This window comes from Elephas maximus, chromosome 9 (genome assembly GCF_024166365.1).
Source record: "Elephas maximus indicus isolate mEleMax1 chromosome 9, mEleMax1 primary haplotype, whole genome shotgun sequence".
NCBI lineage: Eukaryota > Metazoa > Chordata > Mammalia > Proboscidea > Elephantidae > Elephas > Elephas maximus.
This window is the reverse complement of record NC_064827.1, coordinates 84,019,633-84,046,589: the sequence shown is the minus strand read 5'-3', so window position 1 is coordinate 84,046,589 and position 26,957 is coordinate 84,019,633. Positions and strand designations below refer to the sequence as shown.

Sequence of the window (26,957 nt, the reverse complement as noted above, 5' to 3'; positions counted from 1 at the left end):
GGTCAAGGTGTTCCTCTTCCATCTCCTCTGCCGGACTCCATGCTCCTTGAAAGCTGGTAACAACAATGACAGTATTTACTGAGTGCTCACACTGGAGCAGGCACCTGTCCTGCCAACTGTGCAAGTTAGGTATTTAAGGTGTTTTATCATCTCCATTTTACAGACGAAGAGACTGAAGCTTGGAGACTCGTGCAAGGCCATACAATTGGGAGGCTACAGAGTGATGACCCCAATTCAACCAGCCGTCTCTGTCCCCACTGGTCGGCCTAATTCATTCACTCCACCACTTGACCTTGGCAGTCATGGCCAATTCTCTCAGCCTCAATTACCTTCTCAATGGCAGGACCTCCCAAAGCTTTATCTCTGCCTTCTCATCTAAACTCCATATTCACGTCCAGCTGTCCACTGGGCCCATCTCTCTGGCATCTCAACTCAGTCTGCCCCAAATTGACATCAACCCCTACTTTCCAACCCAGCTTCTTCTCCTGTGTCTCAGGAAGTGGCACCACTCATACTCTCAGCCAGAAACCTGGGGTCACCTTTCTTCTCCTTCACCTCCACTTCCAGTCAATTACCAAGTCCTGTTTGTGACATTCTCTGGACACTTTAGTTCAGTCAGCCATCGCTTATCCCCTACAGTACCATGTCACTTTCTTAGATGGTCTCCCATGCCTCCTGTCCTGGCCCCTCCATCCATCCTCCACACCACAGCGGATGTCCACCTGATTGTAATTCTTCAAGGGCTCATCACTGAACTCAGGGTCAAGGTCAAACTCCTTTACGTGGCTCACAGTCCCCTTGAGGACACACTCCTGCTTATGTTTCCACTTCCTTCTGAGACTTAGTCTTGAAAAGTTTACCCTGTATTACATTTGTTTCCAACTCCCTGTCTTTTAACCTTGAACTAGACAAGTTTCAGGGGGCCTCTTGCCCCCTCCGCACCTTCTGGGGGCAGCAGAGCACTTGAGAGTTTGGCAGGAGACAGGCCTATAAACAAGGCTTCAACATGCAATAAGGTTGAACGAATAAAAGCATACATTGGTTGGGGAGGCTCAGAGCGGGAGCCCTTAGGCCATCCTGGGGGTTCTAAGAAGGCTTCCTGGTGGAGATGACACTGGAGCTGAGTCTCGAAGAAGAGTAGGTATGATCTAGGTAAAGAAAGAGGGGGGAAGCATGCCTGGCCATCTCTGGCATCCACTGGTTGTTAGGAACAGAAGCCCACTTACACTAGCTCAACGAACTTTGAAAACTCAATGAAAAGATACAGGGCATCTCCCAGACAGAAGCAGGAAATACAGACAGGCCTCATGGGAAGTGGACTGATGTCAAGCAGCTCTTTCTCTTGGGGCTCTGTGCCTTTTGTCACCGTATCTGTTCTTTTCTGCTCTCTTCCTGCTTAACTCCTACGGTAGGTGGTGCTGGGAGACCCCTCAGGGACAACACAGTCCTGTCATGCTGCACAACTCAAGAGGGCATATGTATGGGGTGTAGTCTGTGGATTTGTATCCCCTGGAACTAACAGAGTCGCTATGAGTTGGAATCGACTCGACAGCAGTGGGTTTGGTTATTTATTTTTTTGGGGGGTGGGACTCAACAGTTTGAATGGTGCCCCCCCCACCCCTGCAAGTTGTGCAAAGTAGCAACCCTCCACTAACACCGCCTGTCTCAGCCTTGGGGTCTCCTGGAATAAATTCATTCTCAAGAAGGAGAATCTGGCTGAGTCTGTGTGAGGCCAGTCTCCACCCCTGATCTAAGTCCAATCGGTTGTGTGTGTATCTATGAGCTTGGGAATGGCTTACAGTGGGTAGTTCAGGCCATGGGCAGATTCTCTTAGAAGGTGGTGTCACGGTCAAGATCCTGGCGGGAAACAATAGCATCCTCCCTCAAATGGGCAAGTGAAGAGAGTTCAGTGAAGGGACTATTTACAGAAGTGCTTCAGAGAAACAAAACATGGTGATGGTACCCAGGGTGGTACTAGCAACAATGGGGAACCCTTATCACCCTTAGATGTGACGAGCAAGGGGAGGGAGCCATTACTAACACATGGGTGAGACGCCGTGCAGGAGCTGTCAATTACCATCAAGTAGGAAGGGTCTTTCTCCTTCCCACCTACCTCACTTTGGGAAAATGCAACAGGAAGCCAGAGAGCAAGCTGAGGAGGTGAGGCAAGTAGAAGTCAGCCTCCTGGGGCCCAGAGCAGGACAGAGAAGGGCAAATGGAGAATGACCAGCATAGAGTGGGGAGGCTATCTAGTGTGGAGGGAAAGAGCCTGAACAAAAGTCATGGTGCCATCAAATCATGTAGTGTTCTATGTTACTATAGGACGTAGTGCTACACATGGAGAGGAAGATCACGGGAAGAGGTGGGTAGGTCCAGGCCATAGCAGGCCTCCTGGGTTACTGTCACGAGCTTGGACTTGATCCTGCAGGAGATTTAGGGCCACTGAAGGCTGAGTGACTGGCCAGGAGGCTGCCACACAGACAGCTGAAAGCTGAAGTGGGAGGATAATTTAAATGGATGAACTTCAGGCATTGAGAGGGAAATGGTTTTGACTAGTGCTGTCCTTCCAAAGCCTTCAAATCTTGCATCTGGAAGGCCCCTTGTTTGGGGATGACAGAAACCCAACTGAAACTAACATCAGGCAAAATAGGGAGTTATTGACTCATGGAACTTGGAACACCAGCGTGAAGCTGGTCTCAGGGACTTCAAGGGATTCAGGAGATACAATCCGCCTTTCTCTTTTTGTCTCTGTGTCTCTCTCCCAGTGACTTTTTCATCTTTTGGCTGGACTTCTCACAGAACTTGCTGTAGGAGAAGGGAAAAGGGAGGGACACAGCTTCCCATCCCCCTTTAGTGATCCCAGAGGAAAAAGAAAATCTCTCCTGTAGCATCCATAGATAGACTCAGGAAAGCACCCTGATTGGCTGAGCTAGAGTCACATGTCCAACCATGAGCCAATCACTGCGGCCAGGAGCATGAGAAACTCAGATTGGCTAAACCTGGTTCAGCTGCCTGTGGCCTGGGGGTGGGTACTGCGATTGTCAGGCCCACCAGCACAACAGGAATTGTAGTTGTTATCCTTAGGGGCCATCGAGTCAGTTCCAACTCATAGTGACCCTACGTGCAACAGAACAAAACACTGCCTGGTCCTGCGCCATCCTCACAATCACTGTTTGAGCCCATTGTTGCAGCCACTGTGTCAATCCATCTTGTTGAGGGCCTTCTCTTTTTCACTAACCCTCTACTTTATCAAGCATAATGTCCTTCTCCAGGAACCGGTCCCATCCTCGCTTCTAAGGAATTAAGGCATGAGGAATTAGGGAAGGGCAATTCGGTTCTCCAATAGGGGTGGGGGTGGGGGAGGGTGGAAAGCTGTGCAGACAAATACAATGCATGTCCACTACACACATCAAGTCGGCAACCAACTGCCTGCCCACATAGGGCTCAGCCTTTTTCCGTTCTCAGATAGGCCAGCTGTGATTGTTCCAGAAAGCCCTGCTGAGAAGCTCCTGCCACAGAGAAGTAGTGGTCTGATAACATCTATTTAACAAATGTCAGAAACAATGGCAGAGAAGCAGAAAATGCCCTGGTGGTCCAGAGTGGGAGATGGTCTCTGCCTGTTTCTTTAAGCCTCTTCTTACAATTCCCTGGTGGTCCATACTGAAATAACAATTACCATTCTTCTTCCAGACACTGTATAAACAGTAACAGTGTTGTTATGGCCCCCCTGAGAGCCAGAAGTTGATGAGCTCAGTGTATCACTGCTTCTTCCACTAGGGACACGTTCTAGCAAGAGGAGGTCCCGAGCCACAGAAGGGAGTTGGAAACTGGGGACTGTTGGATCAGAGCTCTGGAGTGGTGCCTGCTTCCCCCCATCCCACTCCTTAACCCTAATTCTCCCAGTCACTAGTGGTCTCAGGAATCTCTGAAAGCTCCTGAGTCTGGGCCCTGGTATGAATGCAAAAGCAGGAGTCCATTCCTGTCAAATGGTTTGTGGATTGATGGATGGAACTGGGATAACCCAGACCTCCCTCCTCTCCAACCATTCCATCTCTGAACCCTAAGCAGACTCTGCCTGGATGGCTACACAGAAGAATTCAGCATTTGGTGGACCAACTCCTGGGAGGGATGGATGCTGATGGTTAAGCACAGTTAACATGGCAACAGAACAAACATTTATTAAGCGAGGCTCTATGGTAATTATATCTTACTATCTCATTGAATTCACCCCGAATCCCCATGAGGTAGGCATTGTTATTACTCCTATGTTGCGGATGAGGACATGAAGGCTTACCAGTTAGCACAACAGCAGAAACCTGCATTCAAACTCATGTCTGTTTGAATCTAGAACTGCTGGCTTCCTCCAGCTATCCCCATGATGATGTTAAGACTGGTTGAATCCCCGGCTGAATTCCCACCTCCTCCATGAAACTGTGTGGCCCAAGTCCTGTGGTTACGAAGGTGGTCCACTGTTCAAGGGTTGCAGGTGAGTGAGTACAGGGCTGAAATACAGCCTGAGCTCTGCTCATGTGGGCTACCAGCCCAGAGAGGGTGCATTTTTCCGGTTCCTCACAGAAGCCCTGTAGGGCTAACCGCTGCCATACCCTGGACCATGTTGGGCCTTCTCAGAATTCTGAGAGCACACACTGTGCTGGCCAGTCACATATCTGCTACTTAATCATAGGCTGCATTGCATTGTGACCCAATTGGTTCCCATGACAAAACTTGCTGTTCCCATAACTCAGCCCAGCATGCTTGCCTCCGGGCTCTTGCTGCTTTGTTTCCCTATGCCTAGAACGCTCTTCTTTTCCCAACCACACCTCCCATTTCTATTCCATGAAACCTACCTTTCCTTTAAAACCCAGCCCAGTGCCAACTCCTTCAAAAAGCCTCTGAGACACCATGTTTAGACTTTATTTCATTCTCTGCCCATCTCCTAGACTGCTTTGTATCAGATACATGATCGTATCCTGCCTCATGATCAGGGCCAACCTCTACTGAGCATTTTCTATGTGTAGAGCCCTGAGCTAAGCACCTTCCACACTTTATCTCCCTGAACCCTAATTTTACGCATGTTATCCTGCCCATTTCTCAGAGGGAGAAACTGAGGCTTGCAGGGTTTAAAGTCTTGCCCAGGTTTACACAGCTAGGAAGCAGTAGAGCAGGAAATGAATTAAGGTTTTCTGACTGTAAAGCTGGCCTCCTCTGATTAGATGATCTATCACAGGGCTGAAGTGTTAGCAAGTTGAGAGTAGAATCCTGTTCGGTTCTTCAAAGAATCCCAGACGTGGGGCTTTTGCAAATATTTTGCAAAGGAAAGAGGGTTGCCTTTGTCCAGCTTTTTGCAGTTCCCTAGGTGAGCTGCAACTCCTTTAAGGTTCAAAAGCAGCCCCTTCACCACGCGTGGCCCACTGGCTCTTTGGAAAATAAGATCGCGGTTCTGTGACACACCACGGGCAGATCCCGGGGGCACCAGGGTCTGGGAAGGGAAAAACGGCACAGTATAAAGGTAGAAAGGCTCTCCAACCACACCCAGCGAAGGCGAACTTGTTTATTCCTCTTCCACAGCCCCCTCCCGCCCGACCCAGTCACGTGGTCCCTCCCCGCCCCTCCCCTCCGATTTTTCGTGTGGCTCCTCCCGCCGCGCCGGGCCTTCTTTTTGCCTCCCTCGGAGTCACAAGATCTCTCAGAGGACTCCTTCTGGGATCCTTCCGCCTGTCCCCGCCCCCTTAACTTAAAAATTCTCCTTGACTGTTTTTTTGGCCAGTTATCACTCTCAGTAATGAGTGGAATGGCCTCTTACGTCGAACTGAGATGCCGACCGCAGCCATCTGTTATTTGTTTTGAGGAGGATGCGAGACACCCCTGGGGACTCTTTTCCGTGGCGGAAGCTGCAGTCTCTCGTTGACAGATCACAACGGGGGGAGGTGCTGTACGTTCAAGATGGCGGCGCCCTGTAGGCTGGAGGAACTGTGAGGTAAACAGCTGAGGGGGAGGAGACTGTGGGTGAGTATGGGGGTGTCTCCCCCTCCTCTTCATGGGGGCTTTTCGGGGCAGCCCTGGCACCATGACCACAGTCTGGGATGCTCTAGGGGGCTGGGGCAAGGGGCTCCCTTGTTAGGGAGGGGAGCCGGGGAAGGGGGGTTCGGAGAGCTTTCCCCTCCCTCTTATTACGCGTTGTCTCCGGCGGGGCCCGGCAGGGACTGGCGGGTTCCTGAGGAGGAGAGGCGGGCCGGGCAGACACTTCGCCTCTCCTCGGCGGCGGAGGGAACGGCTGCACCCCCGGGGCGCCGTGCTGAGGGCAGGGGTGAGATGAACCCCTTTGCTAGCCCCTCGCTTGGTGGGGTGACAGGTTCACGCGGGTTGCAGAGGGCCGGGGAGAGACTCGGCGGGAAAGGGAAAGGCCGGGGAGGGGGGGCGGTCCTAGGACTTGATGTGATGGGTCGGAGGTGGGGGTGGGGAGAATGAATGGACGCTGCCTGTGGGCATTGGGGACTCGCTTGGACGCGGTGTCACCACTGAAATTTGCTTGACTGGAGTGTCTTGCTCCTGGTGTACTTGTGGGTGTTTAATTGACAATGAAAGACAGTTACCTTAAAGTCAGCAGAGGCGATTCTTAAGAGACAGCTATTCGCAGAGGAACTCCTAGGCGCTCATTCATTCATTTGAGGAACTAGGGGGATGAAGAGCTTGCAGTCAGAGAGACCTTTGAAAATTAAAGCTCTTTCTTTGTGTTTCCTCTTACAGAGTTTTGCTCGTGTGTTTTGGATTTGGGAGGGGGCGCGGTCCTCCTAACTAATAACAGCATCTAACGTTTATGGAGTGCTGTCTGTGTGCCAGACATGGTGGAAGTGCTTTGCAGTGATCATCTCCTTTAGTCTTCAGGACAAAGGGAAGAGCAGCCACTGTTAATACCTCCATTCCTCAGATGAAAAAACTGAGACACCCGGAGAGATTAGGGCAACTTGCCCAATGTGACCCTGCTAGGAGTACCTGAGCCAGGACTGGAATCCATGTCTGATTCCAAAGACTATGCTCCTGTCTTTATTGACACCCCCATAACTCTCATTTATCTGTTATTTGATAGTTGTTCTGTCATTCTAATTGATTAGAATCAATCAGTTGGCCAGGGTTTGTGCATACTTGTGTATGTGTTCAATTTTGAAGGGAGGTGTTAGCTTTTGTTTGGGATGGCAATGTTGTGCATGTAAATTTGCTAGTCTAAATTAGGCTGGAAGGTGTTTGATATTTTTATAAAACTGATAAGCTCACTGCAAAAAGGAGTCCTGCTAAAATGTTTGCTAGGCTTTTTTTATAGAAAACTTAGAAATAGCATTTCACTTTACATACAGTAAGATGTAAAAGTACTAAAATAGAATAATACTCTTCTGAGATACTTTTTGATTTATAATTTTGGGATCAACTTGGAGTCATGTGAATTCAAACATGCTGGCAAAGTGGAGCTGTAAATTTCAAGAAGCATTATAAAACCTAATCTGCTGGGAACCCTTGATTTACAGAGCAACCACCTGTGATTCTTAAGTTGAACATTCCTGAGTAAGCCTGGAATATGCAAATGTGAAAGCTGATTTAGGGTTTTGCAGGGAAATGTACCTTTAACAGTCATGTATCAGGCGAACGAGGCTCGAGGCTCCTCGGAAACACTGAAACATTCTTTGCTATTGCCTTGGGGAGCTGCAGAATCTCCTTTAACCACCTGGTATAAACTTAAGGAATATTTATAGAAGATGTAAATGGAAAATACCCTCTTACCAAAGTTAATATCTTATTCAGAATACTCTTACTTCGAGTGCCTTGAAGGGCAGATGATGTCAGCTTTCTTTGCTTCCTGCATCTCCTGGTGCCATAAAGCCTTGGTATGTTCCTAAACTCCTAGTAAGAAAGAAGGTGGCGTCCAGCTTCTTACTTGTTTTTATTAAATTGAAATGTCTTAAATCCTGTGACTCAGTTGTACTCTTTTTCGCTGAATTAAGACCAGAGGTGTCAGATGCGGCTGCTGTTGTGGATGTAATGCGATGCACTCTGTGCATGCCTGCTTTCATTTGTGAGATGAAACTGAATAGTCTTACTGGGGCAAAACAAATGTATACTTGTTTATGCAGTATTTATGAATAATGACATTGCCAGAGACAGGGGATATCAAACTGTAGCGTTCATCAGAACCCCTGTGCCCAGATGCTCGACCCCATAGCAGGTAGACCTAAAGATTCGGTCTTTGTATATACTGTATTTTGGAAGGAGCCCTTGGTGATTCTGATGTGCACCAGAGATTGAGGACTACTGGCTTAAAATACCGATTTGGCTTTTTTTTTTTTTTTTAATTTTAATTTATAGTTTATTGCAGGGCATTCCTTAAAATAGCTTCTAACCTCTGAGTGATAGTGAATTTTCAGCTCTGAATTAGAGCCGACTTGATCTTACAGCTCTGTCTTCTTTAGAAGTTAGAGTACAGGTGTGTTCTTTTCCAGGTTCCAGGGCCATAGTGGACTAAAATTAGCTTCTCCTAAAATTATTGGATATTCTTGGATGCAGATGAGCCAAGTACAGCAATAGATAGATAGATTGCTGTCGTGAACTCCGACTCATGCCGACGTCAGGTACAACCGAATGAAAAGTCATCATCATGATCGCCGGCATGTTCGAGTCCATCGTTGTTGCTGTTTTGCCAATCCATCTCACTGAGGATCCCTCTCGCCCTTGCTGGCCCTCTACTTCACCAAACATGATGTCCTCTTCCAGCAATTGATCCTTCCTGATGATGTCTCCAAAGCAAGCGAGTCAGTGTTCTGTTGTGATCCATAAGGTTTTCATTGACTAATTTTCAGAAATAGATCACCAGGCCTTTCTTCCTAGTCTGTCTTAGTCTGGATGCTCCTCTGAAACCTCTCTACCGTGGGTGGACATCACGAAGTGGGACGATCTGAGAATTTTTCCCTTACATCATCAGTGGTAATGATTTAATATAATTTAGTTTGTGTAAAATACTCATTTTTAATTTAATTAAAAATTAAATTGTCTGAAAGAGGCCTAGCCGTCAGCAATTTGAGATTATTCTTTCTCTGATTTACGTTTTGAGCCTATAAAAAAAAAATAGTTGGTAGAAATAGTAATTTAATGTCTATTTTCAAGCAGGGGAGAGAATAAATTATATACACGTGTGTGTATATGTGTATATATGGAGCCCTGATGGCACAGTGGCTAAGAGCTCAGGCTGCTAACGAAAAGGTTGGCAGTTTGAATCCACCAGCTGCTGCTTGGAAACCCTATGTGGCAGTTCTTCTCCATCCTGTAGGGTCACTGTGAGTTGAAATTGACTCGATGGCAACGGGTTTTTTTTTTTTATGTGTGTATATATATGTATGTGTGTGCATATATGTGTGTGTGTATTAGATTTTGCTGATTTCTTCTTGCCCCTTCTCTGGGCAATGCTAACTTTTGTTATATGGGAAGTAGCAAAAGGTAACAGTATTTTTTCAGGTTGAATGAATTCAAACTGCCATCTAATTAGTAAAGTGCCTTAAAAATCCAATCCAGCTTTAGTATAAAACAAAGCATGGTAGTTACTGGCCTAGGACTCACAGGTTGCTTTCTGAAGTAGATAGAATGGCAGTAGAGGCCAGGAAGCGTTTGACTAACAGGGAACAGTTTTGACGTTCTACTGGTAATGGACCAATAGATCTTCTATTGGTGATGGACACAGTGGAGACTGATAAGGAGGAACAAATGTGGTAACCTTAATGTCTGCAAACATTAAGACCTGTGCTACTTTGAGTAGTTCGCAGTACACAGGAAGAACATGAACTGTATCCAGTTTGAGTTATAAAATGGTTTTATCAATGTTTCAAAAACCAGTTGTTAAACTGAGAGACTGCTAATACCTAGTAATACGTTTTGTTTAGTTAGTAATATTGTTATAACAATAACAATTTCTGTTTATTGAGTACTTATGAGCCAAACACTCTGATAAGTATTTTACATGTATTTATTCTATTTACTCTCCCCACAGCCTAGGATACAGGATAGGGAGATGAAGAAACTGAGGTTTAGGGACTTAAGTTGTCTGGAGTCATAGTAAGTGGCTGAGCTGGGATTTGAACCCTATTTAGTTGACTCCAGAGCAGAAACATTTACTCTTCCACTGTGATAAACTGCCTGATCTGTTAATCTCTAAAACTAACACACAGGTCAGTGGTTCTTAACTTTTTTTTTTTTGGTGGGGAGGGCTCAGCCCCTCTCTGAAAATCTGTTAGAAGCTATGGGCCAAATATCCCTGCGTCTACCCTTCCTTTCCCATCACCACCAAAAACGTTCACACAGATAACTAAATTTTGGACACAGCTTCAGGGGTTTCATGGACCCAGCTTGAGCCCCAGCTGATCATTCTAGATAGATTACTGCTCTTAAAAAAGGGCTTGGTGTTTATTAAGAATAAATCCTTTTTTTTAAACCAGTAGGTAAGAAAGTCCTGATTCTTTTAAAGATGGACTTATATACTGTTTGTAATATAAATAATTTTGTTAAATTTCTGTATTGGAAGATTCTTTACACTTCACTGGGAATTCCACTTTAGGAGCCACATTAAAAAAAAAAAAATTAGAAGCAGGGAACTCATGTATGTAATCTGCTAAATCGTTGTCAAGCTTTGTGTTCAGTCTGTGCTGATACCTTTAGTGCCTGGCAGAATTTCATCCGGCGCCCCCCTCTTCTTTTAAGGTTTATGGACTGGCTGGTTTCTTTTCCTTCTGAACCTCAAAGCATATATGTGTGTGTGTGTGTGTGTGTGTGTGTGTGTTTGTATGTATATATATATATATGTGTGTGTGTGTGTATTTCTTTTTCCTAGTCCAGTGGTCCTTAACCTTTAGTGGGCATCAGAATCACCTGGAAAGTCCCACCCCCAAAGTTTCTGATTCAGAGTTCTGGGGTGAGGCCTGAGAATTTGAATTTCTAGCAAGTTCCCAGGTGATGTGGATGCTACCGGTTTACAAGAACCATATATTGAGAACCACTGTCTTGGATTATCAAGCCCTGCTCCTTTCTTCCCTGGGATGTTTTTATTTTAGCCCTGTGAACTTAAAACCTAAAGAAGCCTCAGTTTCCTCAAATTTCTTTTAGGGGGAACTCTTTATAGTAACGGTTCAAAACACATGGTATCTGTCTGGCTTGTATTTCCCTGGCAAATAATTTGTTAATGCTAATAGAAAGACCATATGAAATGTTACTTATAAAAGAGATATACCTTACCTCAGTCAAGCTCCATCTCTATAGGCAAGGATTCTTCATTTTTGGAGTAAGGTATAGCTGCAGCAGACTGTCCATTAAGGCCCCTAATAGCAAAAGTTCTGAATGGAGAAACTGGCAAGTTGGAACTCTCCCTCCCCCCATTCATATGACCTTGGGAAGTATTACAACTGCTGAGACCATTTAAATCACACATGACTACAAATTTTGGCAAGTTTTACCTTCAGCTGTTTTATGTACCAAGTAGCATTTCTTACCTCTTTTCTCCTGTCAGTTCTGTATGTGGTTCCTTACGTGAGTAGGAAGGGAGAATTGAAGCATATATTTCACTCTTTTTAGTTGCATTTGTGCTGAAGGCAACTTTGTTCATTTGATAGAATGTTACCCTAAGAAATTATTTAAGACCTACTGAGGCACTGAAATATTAGCATAATATTCTGCCCTGCCTGTACTGTTCTGAGTAATGAATGAGTCCATCTAAGTCTGAATCCGCAGCTGAATTTTCTTTTAATTTTTATAGGTAAAAACAATATAGAAAACAAGTTTCAGTGAAGAGACATCTATCTTCATTTACACCTATAGTTGCATTTTTATATCGTAGGCAAGTATGTACAAAATCAGGCAATTTTGTACACAGCTACCTATTTTATGTGGTTTACAGTTCTGAGGAATCCTAGGGTAGTTTCTAGGTCACAGACAACACTTGTTTTCCTAAAGTCTTGAGTATTCAACTGATATTTTCAGATAAAATACTTTCTAGTGGCATTTTAGATAACGTGCCACTAGTATTTCATAAAAGTATGCATAGCTTTAGCCCTTGTGCAGTTTGTAATGCACATGATAAAAGTATCTTGTCTAGGGCAGAGATATGAGAAAATAATATATACAGGTCCTGTTAATGACTGTTCTATATGACTGTTAACCTGAGGTTCATGTGTATTCCCAGGTATAGCAGCCATCTTTCTATAAACACCTGAAGAATGAAACTCATTGAGGTAAACTCTGAAAACAACTTGACCTATATATACTCTGTGCATCTGTTTAGTCTCAGAATACTAAAGCATAGAGCCTTCATCTTCTTCCTCAAACATACCCTTTGTTTTTATTAAAAAAGCCTGCTTGTAGAAGTATAATTACAGTGTTGCATGTAGATGAGAACATAACTCTTGGGCCAAAATATCAAAGAGGAAGAGGTCTAGATGTGGAGGACTGTATCTCTGAATTTGGCTTTTGGAAATTAAACATGGATTGACACTGTTGTTGTGCTGTAAGAGGTGTTTTCATCCATATACCCTTAGAGGTACACATTTTTCATGGGTCTTTTCTACCCCTAACTTTTCATCAGGTGGTTATGCCATATCTCACTTTATTAACCAGAATGATTTTACTAAGCAGTACTTCCATAGAGCAAAATTTAAATGTAAGCGAAGAAGTGAAAAACAACTAAAAATATAAATAATAGCAGGTAGCCATTGACATACCAACATAAAATTGATGCTGATTTATTACCATTACCATCTTTATCGGATAAAGACAAAGAAGTTAAAGTCTGAACACTGGACATTGGACAAAAACACTCTGATTTCCTATAGTAGTGCCTTTATCTAGGATGGTAATCTCGGCTGGACAGGCTACAAGACCTCATCTTGTGTATATCCTAATTTTACCCTTGCCTTAGATATTTCTTTTCAGGTAAAAGATCCATCTGGGATTAATTGCAAGAGGAAGACTGTATGACTCACTAGATTAATAGTCAGTTTTAAGATTCTTGGAGATTAGAGGCGTCTGCGTTTTAATTCCAGCTCTGTGACTTGTTGAAGTAACTGTGACTGGGCAAGCACTCTCTTTCTGAAAAGCCATCCTGCCTCATGGCACTACACACATTGCTTGCGTATGCTCCTGAGAACCATTGGTATTTAATGCCTAGAATGTGTTCCACATGGAACTATCATTGGGATCAAGAGATTTTAACTGTTAAATATAGTTGCTCAATCTGTAGTTTAACTTTGACCAGGATTGTATATCTAAGTGCTTATTTCCAAGCTTTTCAGTGCTCAATGTAGTTAAGTGTATATACTGTATGAGAGTCAGCTTTTATGTTCTGTATTCAACCAGATGAAATGTTAGGTGACTAGAACAAAAAATATGTTTGCCTCTGTGTGCCCAGCACTGGTTGAGGCCCTGGGTGTCCATTGGTACACCATGCAGATGGTCTTTGTCCTCATAAAGTTTACAGTCTAGTGATCAGACTCTACCTAAATACAGTCAAAAGCAAACTGGAATGTTTTCATCTACAGGTAGTCACTGACCTACGACGGGGCTCTGTTCTGGTGATTCCATTTTAAGTCAGTTCTGACATAAGTCAAATACCTCATTTTCTTTTTTTCATTAGTCTTGCCTGTTATTATCCATATCTTTATAAATCCGATCTTTGTCTTTGGGGGTTGGAAGGATTGTATAGATATATTTTAATATATACATACATACGTAAAAGAACACACAAATCATAAAAATTTACTTTGATGAAGAAGAGTTGGACTGTGTTGGCATTTTTTCAGTTGTGGTAATAACTCTTCTTGTGGAAGGTTCTGGAACATCTGGATTATCCCTGGGAATGGGGATGGGGTTTCTAGTCAGAAAATTAGTGAGAGTTGTCTGTTTGGTCTTTTTCCTTCACATATTTCATTGTAACATCTCACTGCTTCCTGAATCTGCCTGTTGACTTTAGCAAAGAGATCAGCATTTGGATCCATGTTTTCAAAAAACTGAAGCCCCTGACTTAGTTTAGAAAACTAAATACATACAGCAGTGTTTTCAACAGTAAACCCTAAAATAAGCTTTTGTGAGTGAACACTGAGAATAACATCAGCAAATTACATGCTGCAACATTGTATGTAGTACATATTACTAATGATAAGATGTACCAAAAAAAAAAAAGGATGATTATAAGTGCAGTACGTTGTAACTCGAATGTGTTGTAAGTTGAGGACTACCTGTCTATTCTTATTTAACATAGATATTTAATACGAGATAGTTCGGGCAGAAGGTAGGGTAGAAGTAAGAAAAAATGAGGTAAATGATGTTGTTTGGCTCCATCAAGTCAGTTCCAACTTGTAGCAGCCTTATGTACAACAGAACTAAACATTACCCTGCACCATTTTCACAATTGTTGCTATGTTGGAGCCACTCTGTCAGTCCATCTTGCTGAGATTTCCTCTTTTTCGCTGACGTTCTACTTCACCAAACATGATATCCTTCTCTAGGGACCAGTCGCTTCTAAGGAGCATTCTGGCTGTACTTCTTCCAAGACAGATTTATGCATTCCTCTGGCAGTCCACGATATATTCAATATTCTTTGCCAACGCCAGTAATTCAAATGCGTCGATTCTTCTTCAATCTTTCGTATTCATTGTCCAGCTTTTGCGTGCATGTGAGATTAAAAATGCTTTGGCTTGGGTCAAGTGCACCTTTGTCCACAAAGTGACATCTTTGCTTTTTAACACTTTAAAGAGATCTTTTGCAGCAGATTTGTCCAGTGCAATACGTTTGATTTCTTGACTGCTGCTCCCATGGGTGTTGATTGTGGATTAAAGTAAAATGAAATCCTTGACAACTTCAGTCTTTTCTCCATTTGTCATGATGTTGCATATCAGTCCAGTTGTGATAATTTTTGTTTTCTTTATGTTGAGGTGTAATCCATACTGAAGGCTGTAGTCTTATCTTCATCAGTAAGTGCTTCAAGTCCCCTTTACTTTCAGCAGGCAAGGTTGTATCATCTGCATATCACAGTTTGTTAATGAGTCTTCCTCCAATCCTGATGCCCCGTTCTTCTTCATATAGTTCAGCTTCTCTGATTATTTGCTAAGCATACAGATTGAATAAGTATGGTGAAAGGATGCAACCCTGACATACACCTTTCCTGATTTTAAACTACACAGTATCCCGTTGTTCTGTTTGAACGACTGCCTCTTGGTCTATGTACAGGCCCTGCATGAGCACAATTAAATGTTCTGGAATTCCCATTCTTTGCAGTGTTATCCATAACTTGTTATGATCCACACAGTTGAATGTCTTTGCGTAGTCAGTAAAACACAGGTAAACGTCTTTCTGGTATTCTCTTGCTCTTGAACGTAGAGTAGCTAATGTGAACGGAAGAAAGGAAGTAAAAGCTGAACAGAAGATATCAAAGGGTGGCTCAAGAAGACAAAGTAAAATATTATAATGAGATAGAGAAATGATAGTTGTACTCAGATATTTTATGCTTGTCATGTAGAAGGGTTAGACTTGGGTTGTGCTGTTTTGAAGGCTTTGCATGTTTATTTAAGAGATATTTTGACTCTCAGTCATTTAGTCAACAAGTGCCAGACACTGTGATAGCTGCTGCAGGTACAGTACTGAACAAGCTACTGTCTCTCCCTGGATGTAACTTCTATTTTAGTGGGAGAGACATGTTCAATAATTAATTGTACTTATTTAATTGGATTATGATAAGTGACGCAGAAATATAGGCTGCTAATAGGGTCACTAGGAGTTGGAATTGACTCAACGGCCGGAGGCTTGGTTTTTTTTTTTTTGGTAAGAGTATATAACAGGGGACATGACCTCGTCTAGGAGGGGGGATAGGAGGCCTAGGAAGGCTTCTCTGATGAAGTGAATGTTTAAGCTGAGATTTTTAAGGATGAAGAGTTAGCTTGGGAGGCAGAAGTAGATTCTGTCAGGCATAGGGACAGCATGTTCATCGTCCCAAAGTGGAAAAGAGTGTGGCTTGGCTGAGAAGCTGAAAGGCTGTTGGTGCAGGGTAATGGAAAGGGAGAGAGGGCATGTGGTTTGTGATGGGTGATGTGGGCCCACTAAGTACTTTGTGCCTTGCACTGTTACTGCTGGTTGGGACAAGATAACACTATCCTTGCCTTCCAGAGCTTCTTGAATAATTACTCTGTGCCACACACTGTGCTTTGGGATACATCATCTTGCTTAATCCTCACACAGCCTTATAAGGTGGATGCTGTTATTATTCTCGCTTTACAGATGAGGTAAGGAAAAGTTAGGTGCTCAAGGCTTAAATAGTCAAAAGCTACACCGGATTAAGTGGCAGGGCCTGGATTTCAACACGGAACTCTTTAGTTCTAGAGCCTATCCTGTCCATGTGTGTATAACACCAGTATAGCATATTGGCAGACATTACAGGTTCAGCAAACTATAAAGAATTTTCCAGCAACCAGCTGTTCAGAAATGTAGATGGGGGAAGCGTGTGCTTCCAATGATTATAGTGCTCTTTCCAGCGGAAATCAGATGGCCACCTGTCAGAGAGAGACTAGAAAAGAAATTGTCCCAGATGAACCCTAAACTCCCTTCTGATTGCGTCTGGATTTTACTTCATTGTAAGATTATTTTATATATATATATACATATATATATATTTTTTTCTCTTCAGTGACCATGAAAGACACCAGGTTGACAGCACTGGAAACTGAAATATCAATTGTCCCCAGAGCAGGTAAAGTATAAACTTTGTCCAGTGGTTAGGGAAAGATGGGAGGGAATTATTGAACTTGTCCATGGTTGTATTAGTGCATAGATGCTTTGTTCATATTCAAGGATTTCACGTGTACGGTTTTAGCTACTTGCTAGGAACTGGAACATCTATGGCATGAAATAATTACTCAGATTACTGATGATTTATTAATTGCTTATTCAGTGCCCAACACTGTGTTAAGTGCATTATTTGTATTATTTATTTTATTCTTCACAGTCACACCCTTGGTGTATCCCATTTTACAGATGAGGAATCAGGCTCAGAAATACGTAATTTTCCTAAGGTCCTATAGCTAGCACTTGGTGGGCCCATGAATCTAATCCAAGTCTATTTTAACCGCTAAATTAAACTGACCCCTGTATGCTAAAGCAAGTCATTTAGTTAGTGCAGGAGTTCTCAACTCCTGCTATACCTTAGAAATGCACTTGGATTTAAACAAACAAACAAAATGTAGTATCTGGACCCTGTCCCTTAAACTGGTCTGAGGTGTAGGATTTTGTAAGCTCTGCAGGTGATTCTGGAGTTCATCCAGGGCTGAGAACCACTGAGCTAGTGAATTAATTTACATCTTAACGTGGCTATATTTAAATTAATTTTGGAGAGAGGGATAAATTATTTGCTATAGTGATTTTTGGGAATCAGTGGGTTCTCAAAGTCCTATCATATATCCTTCATAAATATTGAGGCTTTGGTATTCCTGTGGATATGAATTTAGTCTTAGTGACCTAAATGAACTATAATTTTATCAGCAAGGGTGCCAAATGCAATAGAATTGTGTCTCTATAGGAAGATAGGGAGGTGTTTGGTTTGCTGTCCTTATACGCAGACAGCTGGTGATTCATCTAATAACTCATTGGTTGCCATTCTTTATGTTCTTTTAGTGTCTACCTCATCTTATATCAGAGGAATTATGAAATAAGTAGAGATTTTTGCCTTAAAGACTGATGCCTTTTCATAAACATGGACTTAATATAGATTATAGACTATCTAGCAAGAATGTGGAAGTATTGTTCTCTCCCAAGTATGGAAAGCTTTCTAAAAAGCCCACAAATATGAATTTCCGCCAAATGTCAGATGGTCAAGTGTTCAAATCATTGAGACCGAAGCTGAATATCATCATCATGAGATGTAAATTCTGGTCACAGTAATAAATCTCAGATCTTATTAAACATCTTTCATAATTGTAAGTTGTATTATATTTTAGTAGTCAGATTTTGAAAGTTTGAAGTTTTAGTGTAGGGGAATACTTTGTCAGCACCATCAGCTGCTATACTGCTCCTGTGGGAACTCTTACACATACATGAAACCAAGTAGACACCCGTCTTCAGTTGGCACAGTTAATCTCATCAGTAACCTTTTTTGGACAGAGCAGAATGTAATTCAGAAAAATTTTTGGTAGGTTGTTTTCTAGAAGGAACCTTGTACCTGGGATTCATAGCTTGGGCAAGCCTCAAAGATCCTTTGTCTTCAGCTGCCAAAAATTGCTGGCAACCTGTAGTGATATTTCAACAAGCTTTTTGTTTAAATTTTTAGCCTCCATAGACTTAAAACTGTAAGGAATTGTCTTCTTAAAGCACTTTTGTAGTCTTTGATTAGTGAGTATAAAATAGGTTTTGGGTATTTCGTGTTTTTCTTAACATTGTTTTGTTTTCTCCATATCTTGTACTCGTTATTTTTGTCTTGAGGATGATTATCATAGTTGCTGGTGACTGCGGTTTTGAAATTTTTTTGCCTCATAAAATTGACGTGACAAAGTTGGCATTTTTTTAATTCATCCTCACAAGATGTGAAGTATTCCCAAATACGACTTTTTGTTAAAAGACTACAAATTAAATGCAGTTCTTAAAGGTTATTTAATTTGTAATAAATGCTGCGAAACAATTCTGTAAAAGTTAGAATTAGGACATAATCTAATTTCTGTTATTTAGTCACGAGTTATTTAAATTTTTAAAATATTTTGCTCAAATAGCATATACTGTTATTTATAAAGTTAATCTAGCTAGTATACTCTTTTAATATTCATATTATTAGTTAATATATTTAACTATTTGAAAGTTCTTGCTTTTGAACGTAAAAATCACAATTAATTGAAACATTTACTGTTAAAATAATAAGTACACATTTAAACTGATAGGATTTCAATTTACCAAGTTCAGAAAGAGATTTTCGCTGGGATGTTACATCTAGAGTGTTTTTACCTGTATTTGAAAGTGAATATTCAGATGTTTGTAGCAATTCTAAATGCATGTCTTGTTCACATTGCTGATGTCATGTAGATTAGGTATAATGGTAACTACATGAATTATATAGTTTTTGGTCACACACACAAGTTCAAGTGTGCTAGATGTGCTGCTGAAGTAGACAGTTGGCTGTTCAACCTTCTGAAGGCCAGGGCCAAAGCCAGAAAGCAGATTTTGGCCAAGCATAGAACTGAAACCGAACTTTGGTAAATTCCTACTTTCTGTGCTTGTTGAGATCATACAAAGTATTCTCTTTGATCAAATCTGATTACCAGTTATGGAGTTTAAACTTGGTTCAAAGTTCTTCATGAATTAGAAAGTATCTTTTGTATAGTGACTAACACCTCCCTCCGCATAGTAAAATCTGATTCTTAATGTAAAATAATAGGATGATTAGAAAGATTGCTGAAATTAATGTGCCTCTTCTATGTGTAGACTATACCAAATACTCTTAACTAGTATTAAAAGACTTTATCCTGGCATTGGAGCACTTCCTTTTGATAGGGAGACAATAATTGAAAGACAGTATACGGCTAAATGTGCTCAGACACCATTCCGAGTGTTTTGCATGCATTATCTCAGTCTCATTTAATCTTCATAACAGCTTAAGAGTTGGGCCCTTTTCTTATCCGCATTTTAAACTGTAAATTAAGTTGGGTAATTTACCTAAGGTCACACAGCTAATATGTTGTGGAGGCGGGATATGAACTTAGGCAATCTGAGTCTGTTGCATCTCTTATAAGAGGAGTTCAAAGGATGGAGCCCAAGTTTTGTGGTGCGGTGGAAGCAGGCAAGGATACACTAAGGCTTTGCATGGTTAGGAATAAGATACATTTAAAAACTGGATGTGTTTGGCACCTCTTCACTTGTCATGAGTGAAAAAGTGACCTTCCTTCCTCATCTTTGGTGCTGTTTGCCTTTGGAAAATGATGTGAAAACTCCACCTGTGTTGAATTCCCTCCAAAATCAGTGTGTAAGTATTAAATGAAAAGAACATGGTGTTTGTCCATTGACAGTAGTTCTTTGTATTTTGCTGTTGGAAAATCTGAGAGCATTCTGCACTTTGGTAGTTTCCATGACTTGGTGTCACCAAGTGGACATGCTCTTCACTGCTTGTTACCTAGGTTTGGGTCTTATTTTAAGACCCATGTAGAAGTGACTCCTTGTCATTAGTGTGACTCTCTGACAAATAGGAAGCACTTGAGTGGAGGATATCACTGACTTAAGATGAGCTAAGTGTTCAGAAAAAGGTGTTATTGAATTTCTTGAGTTTTTACCTAACTGTAGCTTTAGTAATTTAGCTATATGAAAGACTTCTAATGGGCTTTGTAATTGCTTCCCGTTGATGCTGATCACATGTTATTTTACATTCACCTTTCTAACAGACATGCGTGAAGTGTTGGGTGTATACTAGGCCCTGTTTTAAGCTTTGGGGATATGGCATTGAAAAGACAGACAAGGAAGGCCTCTTCTGGGGTTCACATTCTACTCAGGGGAGATAATAAACAAGTTAGACAAACAGGAATTTTAGCTGATTATAAGCACTGTGACATAACTGAACTATTGATCAAATAGAAGCTTACTGGGGGTGCCACTTTAGATTGAGTGGTCAGGGGAAGCCTCCCAGAGATGGTGTCATTTTGAGCAGAGACCTGAAAGAAAGACAGGCAGTCATAGAAGGATCTAGGGGAAGAGAGTTCCAGGTATAGAGGGAACACCAAGTACAAAGGCCTTGAGCAAAAATCAGTTTTGATGCATTTGCAAAGAGCAAGACTAGAGCAAAGAAATGAAGAGGCAGAGTGGTATGAGGTAGGAGGCCAGGGAGTTAATAACTGGCTGGCTCATGTGAGCCTTATAGGCCTTTCTCACGAATATGGCTGTTATTAGTACTGTGGGAAGCTATTGGATGATTTTAAACAGAGGAGTGATAAATTCTGATTTCCATATTTAAAAGTCTCTCGTGGCTGTTTGGTGGTGAATGAATTGTACAGGAGCAGGAATACAAGCGAGGAGAGTAGTGAGGGAGGCTGCTGTGGTAGTCCAAACGAGAGTTGATGGGGCATGGAAAAGGGCAATAGCTAAGTGGATAGTGAAATGAACGAGTTTGCTGGTGGGTCAGATATGGGGGTGGGGTGGAAGAAAATCCTGGATACCCCTAGATGTTTGTCTTAAGTCAAGAGGCTGATGGAAATGCCTTTTACTGAGATCCAAAAGATTGGTCGAGCAACAACAGGTTTTGGAGTGGGGAGGGGCTGTTGAGAGAATTCAAGTCATGGCTCCCTAATAAGAATAGTGTCATCTGTAGCACTGTACTGTGGCATGCAGCCACTAAAGATAATATTAAACTAACGTTTAATGGAATGTTGCTTTGGCATGACCCAGGCATTGCCTTTGGGCTTTTCCTGTATTCGTTTTTTTTTTTTTCACTTGGCTCTTAACGTTTATTGATTCTGTTTGTTTGGACTGCAGATGTAAACAGAATTATGTGAGAGTTTTTTTTTTTTTTTTTAATTGTGCTTTAGGTGAAAGGTTACAGAGCATATTAATTTCTCATTCCACCGTTAATACACAAATATGTTTTGTGGCATTGGTTGCCAACCCCGCCATGTGTCAACACTTTCCCCTTCTCCACCCCAAGCTCCCCATTTCCATTCATCCAGTTTTCCTGTCCCTTCTTGCCTTCTTGTCTTTGCTTTTGGGCAAGTGTGCCCATTTAGTCTCATATAAATGATTGAACTACAAAGCACATTCCTAATGTGTGTTGTTTGTTGTATGGACCTGTCTAATCTTTGGGTGAAGAGTGAACTTCGAGAGTGACTTCAGTTCTGAGTTAAAAGTTAAAAGGATGTCAGGGGGCCATACTCTTGGGGTTTCTCCAGTCTCTGTCAGGCCAGCAAGCCTGATCCTTTCTTGAAAACTTGAATTTTGTTCAACGTTTTTCTCCCGCTCCGCCCAGGAGCCTCTGTTGTGATCTCTACCAGAGCTGTCAGTGGTGGTAGCTGGACACCATCTGGTTGTTCTGGGCTCAGGCTAGTTTAGGCTGTGGTACGTGTGCCTATGTTCTATTTTCTGTACTTGGTTACTTCCAAAATGGTGGTATCTGATTAGAGGCACTTTCACTGCTCTAAGTGGACGTTTCAGTGTGCTAACCTGTAGGTTACTTTCCCAGCCAGTCTTCTGTAGGCTGTAAAGTGTGTTTAACGTGTGTACATCTCGCCCATTACCACCCCCCACTGAGTCCAGGTCCAGCTGCTCACTTGCCTTCTTTGTGCACCCACTGAACTACGTCCATTTTTCTACTAGAGCACATAAAGTTCTTCATTGCACTAGAAGAATTCCACCCCATTTAGTAAGCCTTCTTCCCCACTTAGTGCTCTGCATTTATTGACTCTGAAGAAATATCTGAATGAGTTTAAAAAGGAAAGATACTTCAATCATGGGACTGATTCCAAAAGCTTATGTACTCTTATGAGGGCTTTTTCGAACATAAAAAATGCTTCAACTTGGGTAACTTATGTGAAGAATCCTACATAAAGCATAAGATTTATGTTTTTTTCTGGGGTTAAAAAATATGGCTAAAAGGTCAAATTTTAGAGCCAAAGAGAAAAGCTTGTTTTCGGAAATGCTCTAGTGTTCAAAATAAAAATGGATTCTTGCCTTCTGTAAGCACTTGGGAAGAATAGGCTCCAGACACCAGACTTTTATGCCTACATTAAATTTACAAACTGAAAAACAAGCTAGGTAGCCCAAGCCGATTAGCCCTATCGCCAAGTTGACTGGCTGGATGCCATCTTTGTTTTGAATTTAGCTCATGTGCTCTGTGCTCTGGGGCTGCCTGCACTTGGAGGACCAGATCTGACAATATTGCCTTATTGAATGCACAAAAGACAAACTCAAAGTCTCACTAGACTGAGACTAGGTAAGTAACACTCTTACAGGGGAAAAAAACAGACTTAGGGACAAAACACTTAAATTTGTGTGCTGCATTCTTTATCGCTAATTGGGAATAATTTGTGATTTACCTGAAGTAGTAACGAATGTGGGAGCTAACTGAATAAATGTCCTATTAAAAAGTCATATGGCAAGTGGTGATCCAAAGATTTTTTTTTTTATAATTTTTATTGCACTTTAAGTGAATCCAAAGATTTTTTACTAGTATTTTTCATGAATACATAAGTACTATTTAGTGAGTTTATTTGTTCCAGGTACAAGTGCTTTACACATATTATCTCATTTAATCCTTCAGTGAACAATAAACCCTGATAGGTTGGTATTATCTTTATTTATAGATTTAATTTGATCTAACTTACAATAAAGTGAAATTTGTTTCTGTTTTCATTTTTGAACTCATTTACAGCAGGATCTTATCATTGGTTGTAGTCTCACATCTCTGAACCCTTTGAAATAGACTTCCTTTGTGATGGACCTGTAAGATTTATATTTATAGGTATGAGCCAACAACTTCCTACATCATGGTTTGATAGCAAGACAGTTTAGTTGACTTTTCTGGCTAGTTACCAAGAGCCAAATCAGTGAATGTTGTTAGTTGCTGTTGAGTCAATTCCAACTTCTGGCGACTCTACGTGTGCAGGGTAGAGTTTTGAAGGCTGTGGCTTTTCGGAAGCAGATTGCCAGGCCTGTCGAGGTGCCTCTGGGTGGGTTCGAACCACCAACCTTTCAGCTAGTAGTTGAGTGCTTAACCCCATATGTGCCACCCGGGGACTCCTCAGTGTATATTACCAGGCTGCAGCGGGTTTTTTTTTTAATTAAACAAGAACATTATAATAAGTTAATACCCAGCAATTTCTGGGGTCATTGTTGATTTGAATTTGGCAGTCTTGCAGGAGATTAACTCTTTCTTTGGATTTTTTTCTCCAACATTTTATTATAAAATTTTCAAACATACAGCAAAGTTGAGCAGATTTTACAGCGGATACCTGTATATCCACAACCTAGATTTTACCATTAATGTGTCACTGTACTTGCTTTTTCATAGATCTTCTGGTTTAGTCACCCTGCTATCCTTCCATCAATCCACGCTTTTTTTTCTTGTTGTTATGAGTATGTATAAAACAAAACATTTGCCATTTCAACATTTTTTATATGTACAATACAGTGACATTGGTTACATTCATCATGTTGTGCAACCATTACCACTCTCCATTTCCAGATTTTTCCATCACCCTTAACAGAAGCTCGGTGCCCCCTAAGCAATGACTCCCTCTTTCCCCTTCCATCCCACCCCTTGTAACCACGAATAAACTTTGGTCTCCATACATTTTCCTACTCTAGATACTTCATATAAGTGGGATCATCCAATATTTGTCCTTTTGTGACTGACTGATTTTGCTCAGTAGCTGAATTTTTTTAAGCATAGTGTTTCCCAAACAGAGTTTGTGTGTCACCTGTGTAAGAATCATCAGGAGGTGTTTGTTAAAATGCAGATTCCCTAGCTCAAAATTAACTTCTGGGGTCAGCCTAGAAAATTGCATTTATAATAAGCATCTCAGATGTGGTTCCGATACACACTACAGTTTGAGAACCACTACTTTAGCTTACTAAAAGAAAAACAAAAAGAAGATGGGAGTATAATGTAATATAGCCGTGAATGACATACACAGTCATTGGCCTGGGAGTTAGACCAAGTTCTGCTCTACCATGTGATCTTGGCACAGTCATTTATCCTTTTTGGGTATCTACGTTCTCATTTATAAGATAATACCTGCTTACCTCACAGAGTTGCCATGAGGGCCAAAAGTTAAGTTAGCTTAATGCTACATTTAAGGACATAGGGGTTTGGAGCCAGGCAGATCTGGGTTCAAATTTCAGTTTTCTCCCCCTGGTTTTGCCTCTTGCTAGCTTTATGATCCTTAGTAAATGGCTTGATGTCTGTTTCCATCCCTGTAAGATGGGGACAAAAAAACCAGTACATCGAGGTAGTATAAGGAGTACATGAGATGATATTTGTAAAAAGCTCAATGCTTGTCTAATAAATGTTAACCGTTATTATTTGTTTAAAAAAAAAAAAAAAGCTTTAGAGACCAGAGCGGGGAGAAATAATTGTAAATGTGTAGAGCGATACTTGGGGAATGAGCTGCTGTTTTGTTTATAAAAAGATAAGGGAGCTGCTCTACTACCTGGAAGAGATGAGGTTTTGAAGGGAGCAGGGTTTGACCTGATGGTCCATGTCCACCCTACTTTCCTGGTAACCCGTGACATCCAGGTGTGAGACTAGGATGAGGAGTGTACTCTAAAGGTAGAGAAATGGTCCTGGTTCAAACTAGGTATTGGTCTGATGAACATGTGGTCTAAACAGAGGTATACTAACTTAGAGACATTGATGGAGTTGCCAAGAAGATAATAGTATACTTTTAGTTCTTTTTCTAAAACCACTCACCTACTCAGGTCAATGATTTAAAGGTCTCATCTTACCCAAGTCCCCATGTAGAATTAGAATTAAGAATAAAACTTAAGTTCGGTCCTGTTATTAAGGTGGTGTGGTGATTAAGTCTGAATAGTATCAGTTTCTTAGGTTTCTCATTGATAGTTGCATTTCTGAGAACTCATCTAATTCATAAATTTGTCAAAGATAGAATTATTCTCACACTCCAGCTTCTTTTATCAGCAAAGTTCTGTCCAAACTTTTATTGCTTTTAACACATTTGCTGGTTTGTCTTGTAGGTAATTTTTTGCAAGGTAGAATGGGGCCGTTTTATCATATCATTAGCCTTTTCTTTTTTTCAGTCTTGTAGTGGCACCAATGAAGAGTCTTTGGAGTCTTTAACGCATGTACTGGAACTGGCATAGGCCCCTGTATACGAGATAATGACCCAACAAACGAGTATCGGGGAGCTCCTCTCCATGCTGGACTCCTCTAAGCTGGGTGTGCTAGATGACATAACAACGGTCTTTAAAGAGAACCTCAATTCCGGTAAGCAGAATCATAGAATTTTTGGTTTATCTGGGCATCAGAAGAGATTGACCAAGAGGTGAATAAAGTCCTAATGATAAATTTTAATTTTCATCTTCTAAAGGGGTTTTTTAAAACTGCCAAAAAAGATTATACATGGATTTGCTATATATGTATGTTTTGAACTGTTAATTATGATTCAAATACACACACATATAGGGGTAAAAAAATCGTATCATGAACCCCGTGAACCCAGCTTCAAAGTTTCTCGCATTCTTGTTCCACCTATCCTTTCTGACTCCTACCCACTTTGAGTATTTTAGAGCGAATCTCAGATAATATCATTCCATCTGTACATAATATATGTGTTTTTTAGTATGAAAAATGCTTAACTCCTTTTTCATCAAAAATACAAATTTAAACACTACCCCTTTTTGCCTATTAGGCTGTCTAAAATCAAATAACGGTAATAGAAATGAGCAGTGTTAGCAGGAGTATAAATTGCTGTTCAGCCTTTTTGGAGTTTCTATCATCAGTTCAAAAGCACATACTATTTGGCTCACTTAAAAGAATCTGTACTTCGTTATAGCCCTGAATGAAATATAGTGAAAAATTGAAAAAACCCAAGTATCTTTCAATAGGTGAATGATTAATTACATAGAGCCATATAGTAGAGTACTGTGAGGTCAGTGAAAAGAATGAGATAAGCTATACCTACTGACATGGGAAAGTGTCTGCACTATATTGTGAAGTGAAACACACAAACTATGTATATGTGGACACAAGAGACGTGTGTGCAAGCGCAAGCGCCAGAGGGAAAACATAACGAGTAGGAAAAGGTTTGAAAGGATGCTTACGCAAACTTAATTTATCTCTGAAGAGTGAGTTGGGAGGCGAGTTGTGAGGGGGATTTTATATATTATGTAGTCTGCCTTTGAACAGTAGATGTGGATTTTTTTTTTGTATGATTTTATGAATATTTAGGCAAATAAGTTTAGAATTATTCTAT

General features: G+C 41.4%; 1 protein-coding gene across 10 annotated transcripts in view; it reads left to right on the top strand.

Moving 5' to 3' along the window:
- Nucleotides 1–5,875: 5,875 nt before the first annotated feature.
- The window catches only part of TSC1 (TSC complex subunit 1), a 61,277-nt gene continuing 40,195 nt past the window's right edge, over nt 5,876–26,957 (top strand). For 5 of the 10 annotated variants that reach the window (XM_049895175.1, XM_049895173.1, XM_049895176.1 and 2 more), the window contains exons 1-3: nt 5,897–6,006; nt 16,697–16,759; nt 25,783–25,969. In XM_049895175.1, the coding sequence (XP_049751132.1) occupies nt 25,864–25,969 (106 nt within the window). In that variant the 5' untranslated portion in view covers nt 5,897–6,006; nt 16,697–16,759; nt 25,783–25,863. Of the gene's footprint in view, nt 6,007–6,747; nt 16,296–16,696; nt 16,760–18,967; nt 20,012–22,846; nt 22,958–25,782; nt 25,970–26,957 lie in introns of those variants that run through there. The other 5 variants (XM_049895170.1, XM_049895168.1, XM_049895169.1 and 2 more) reach the window with 5 other exon arrangements.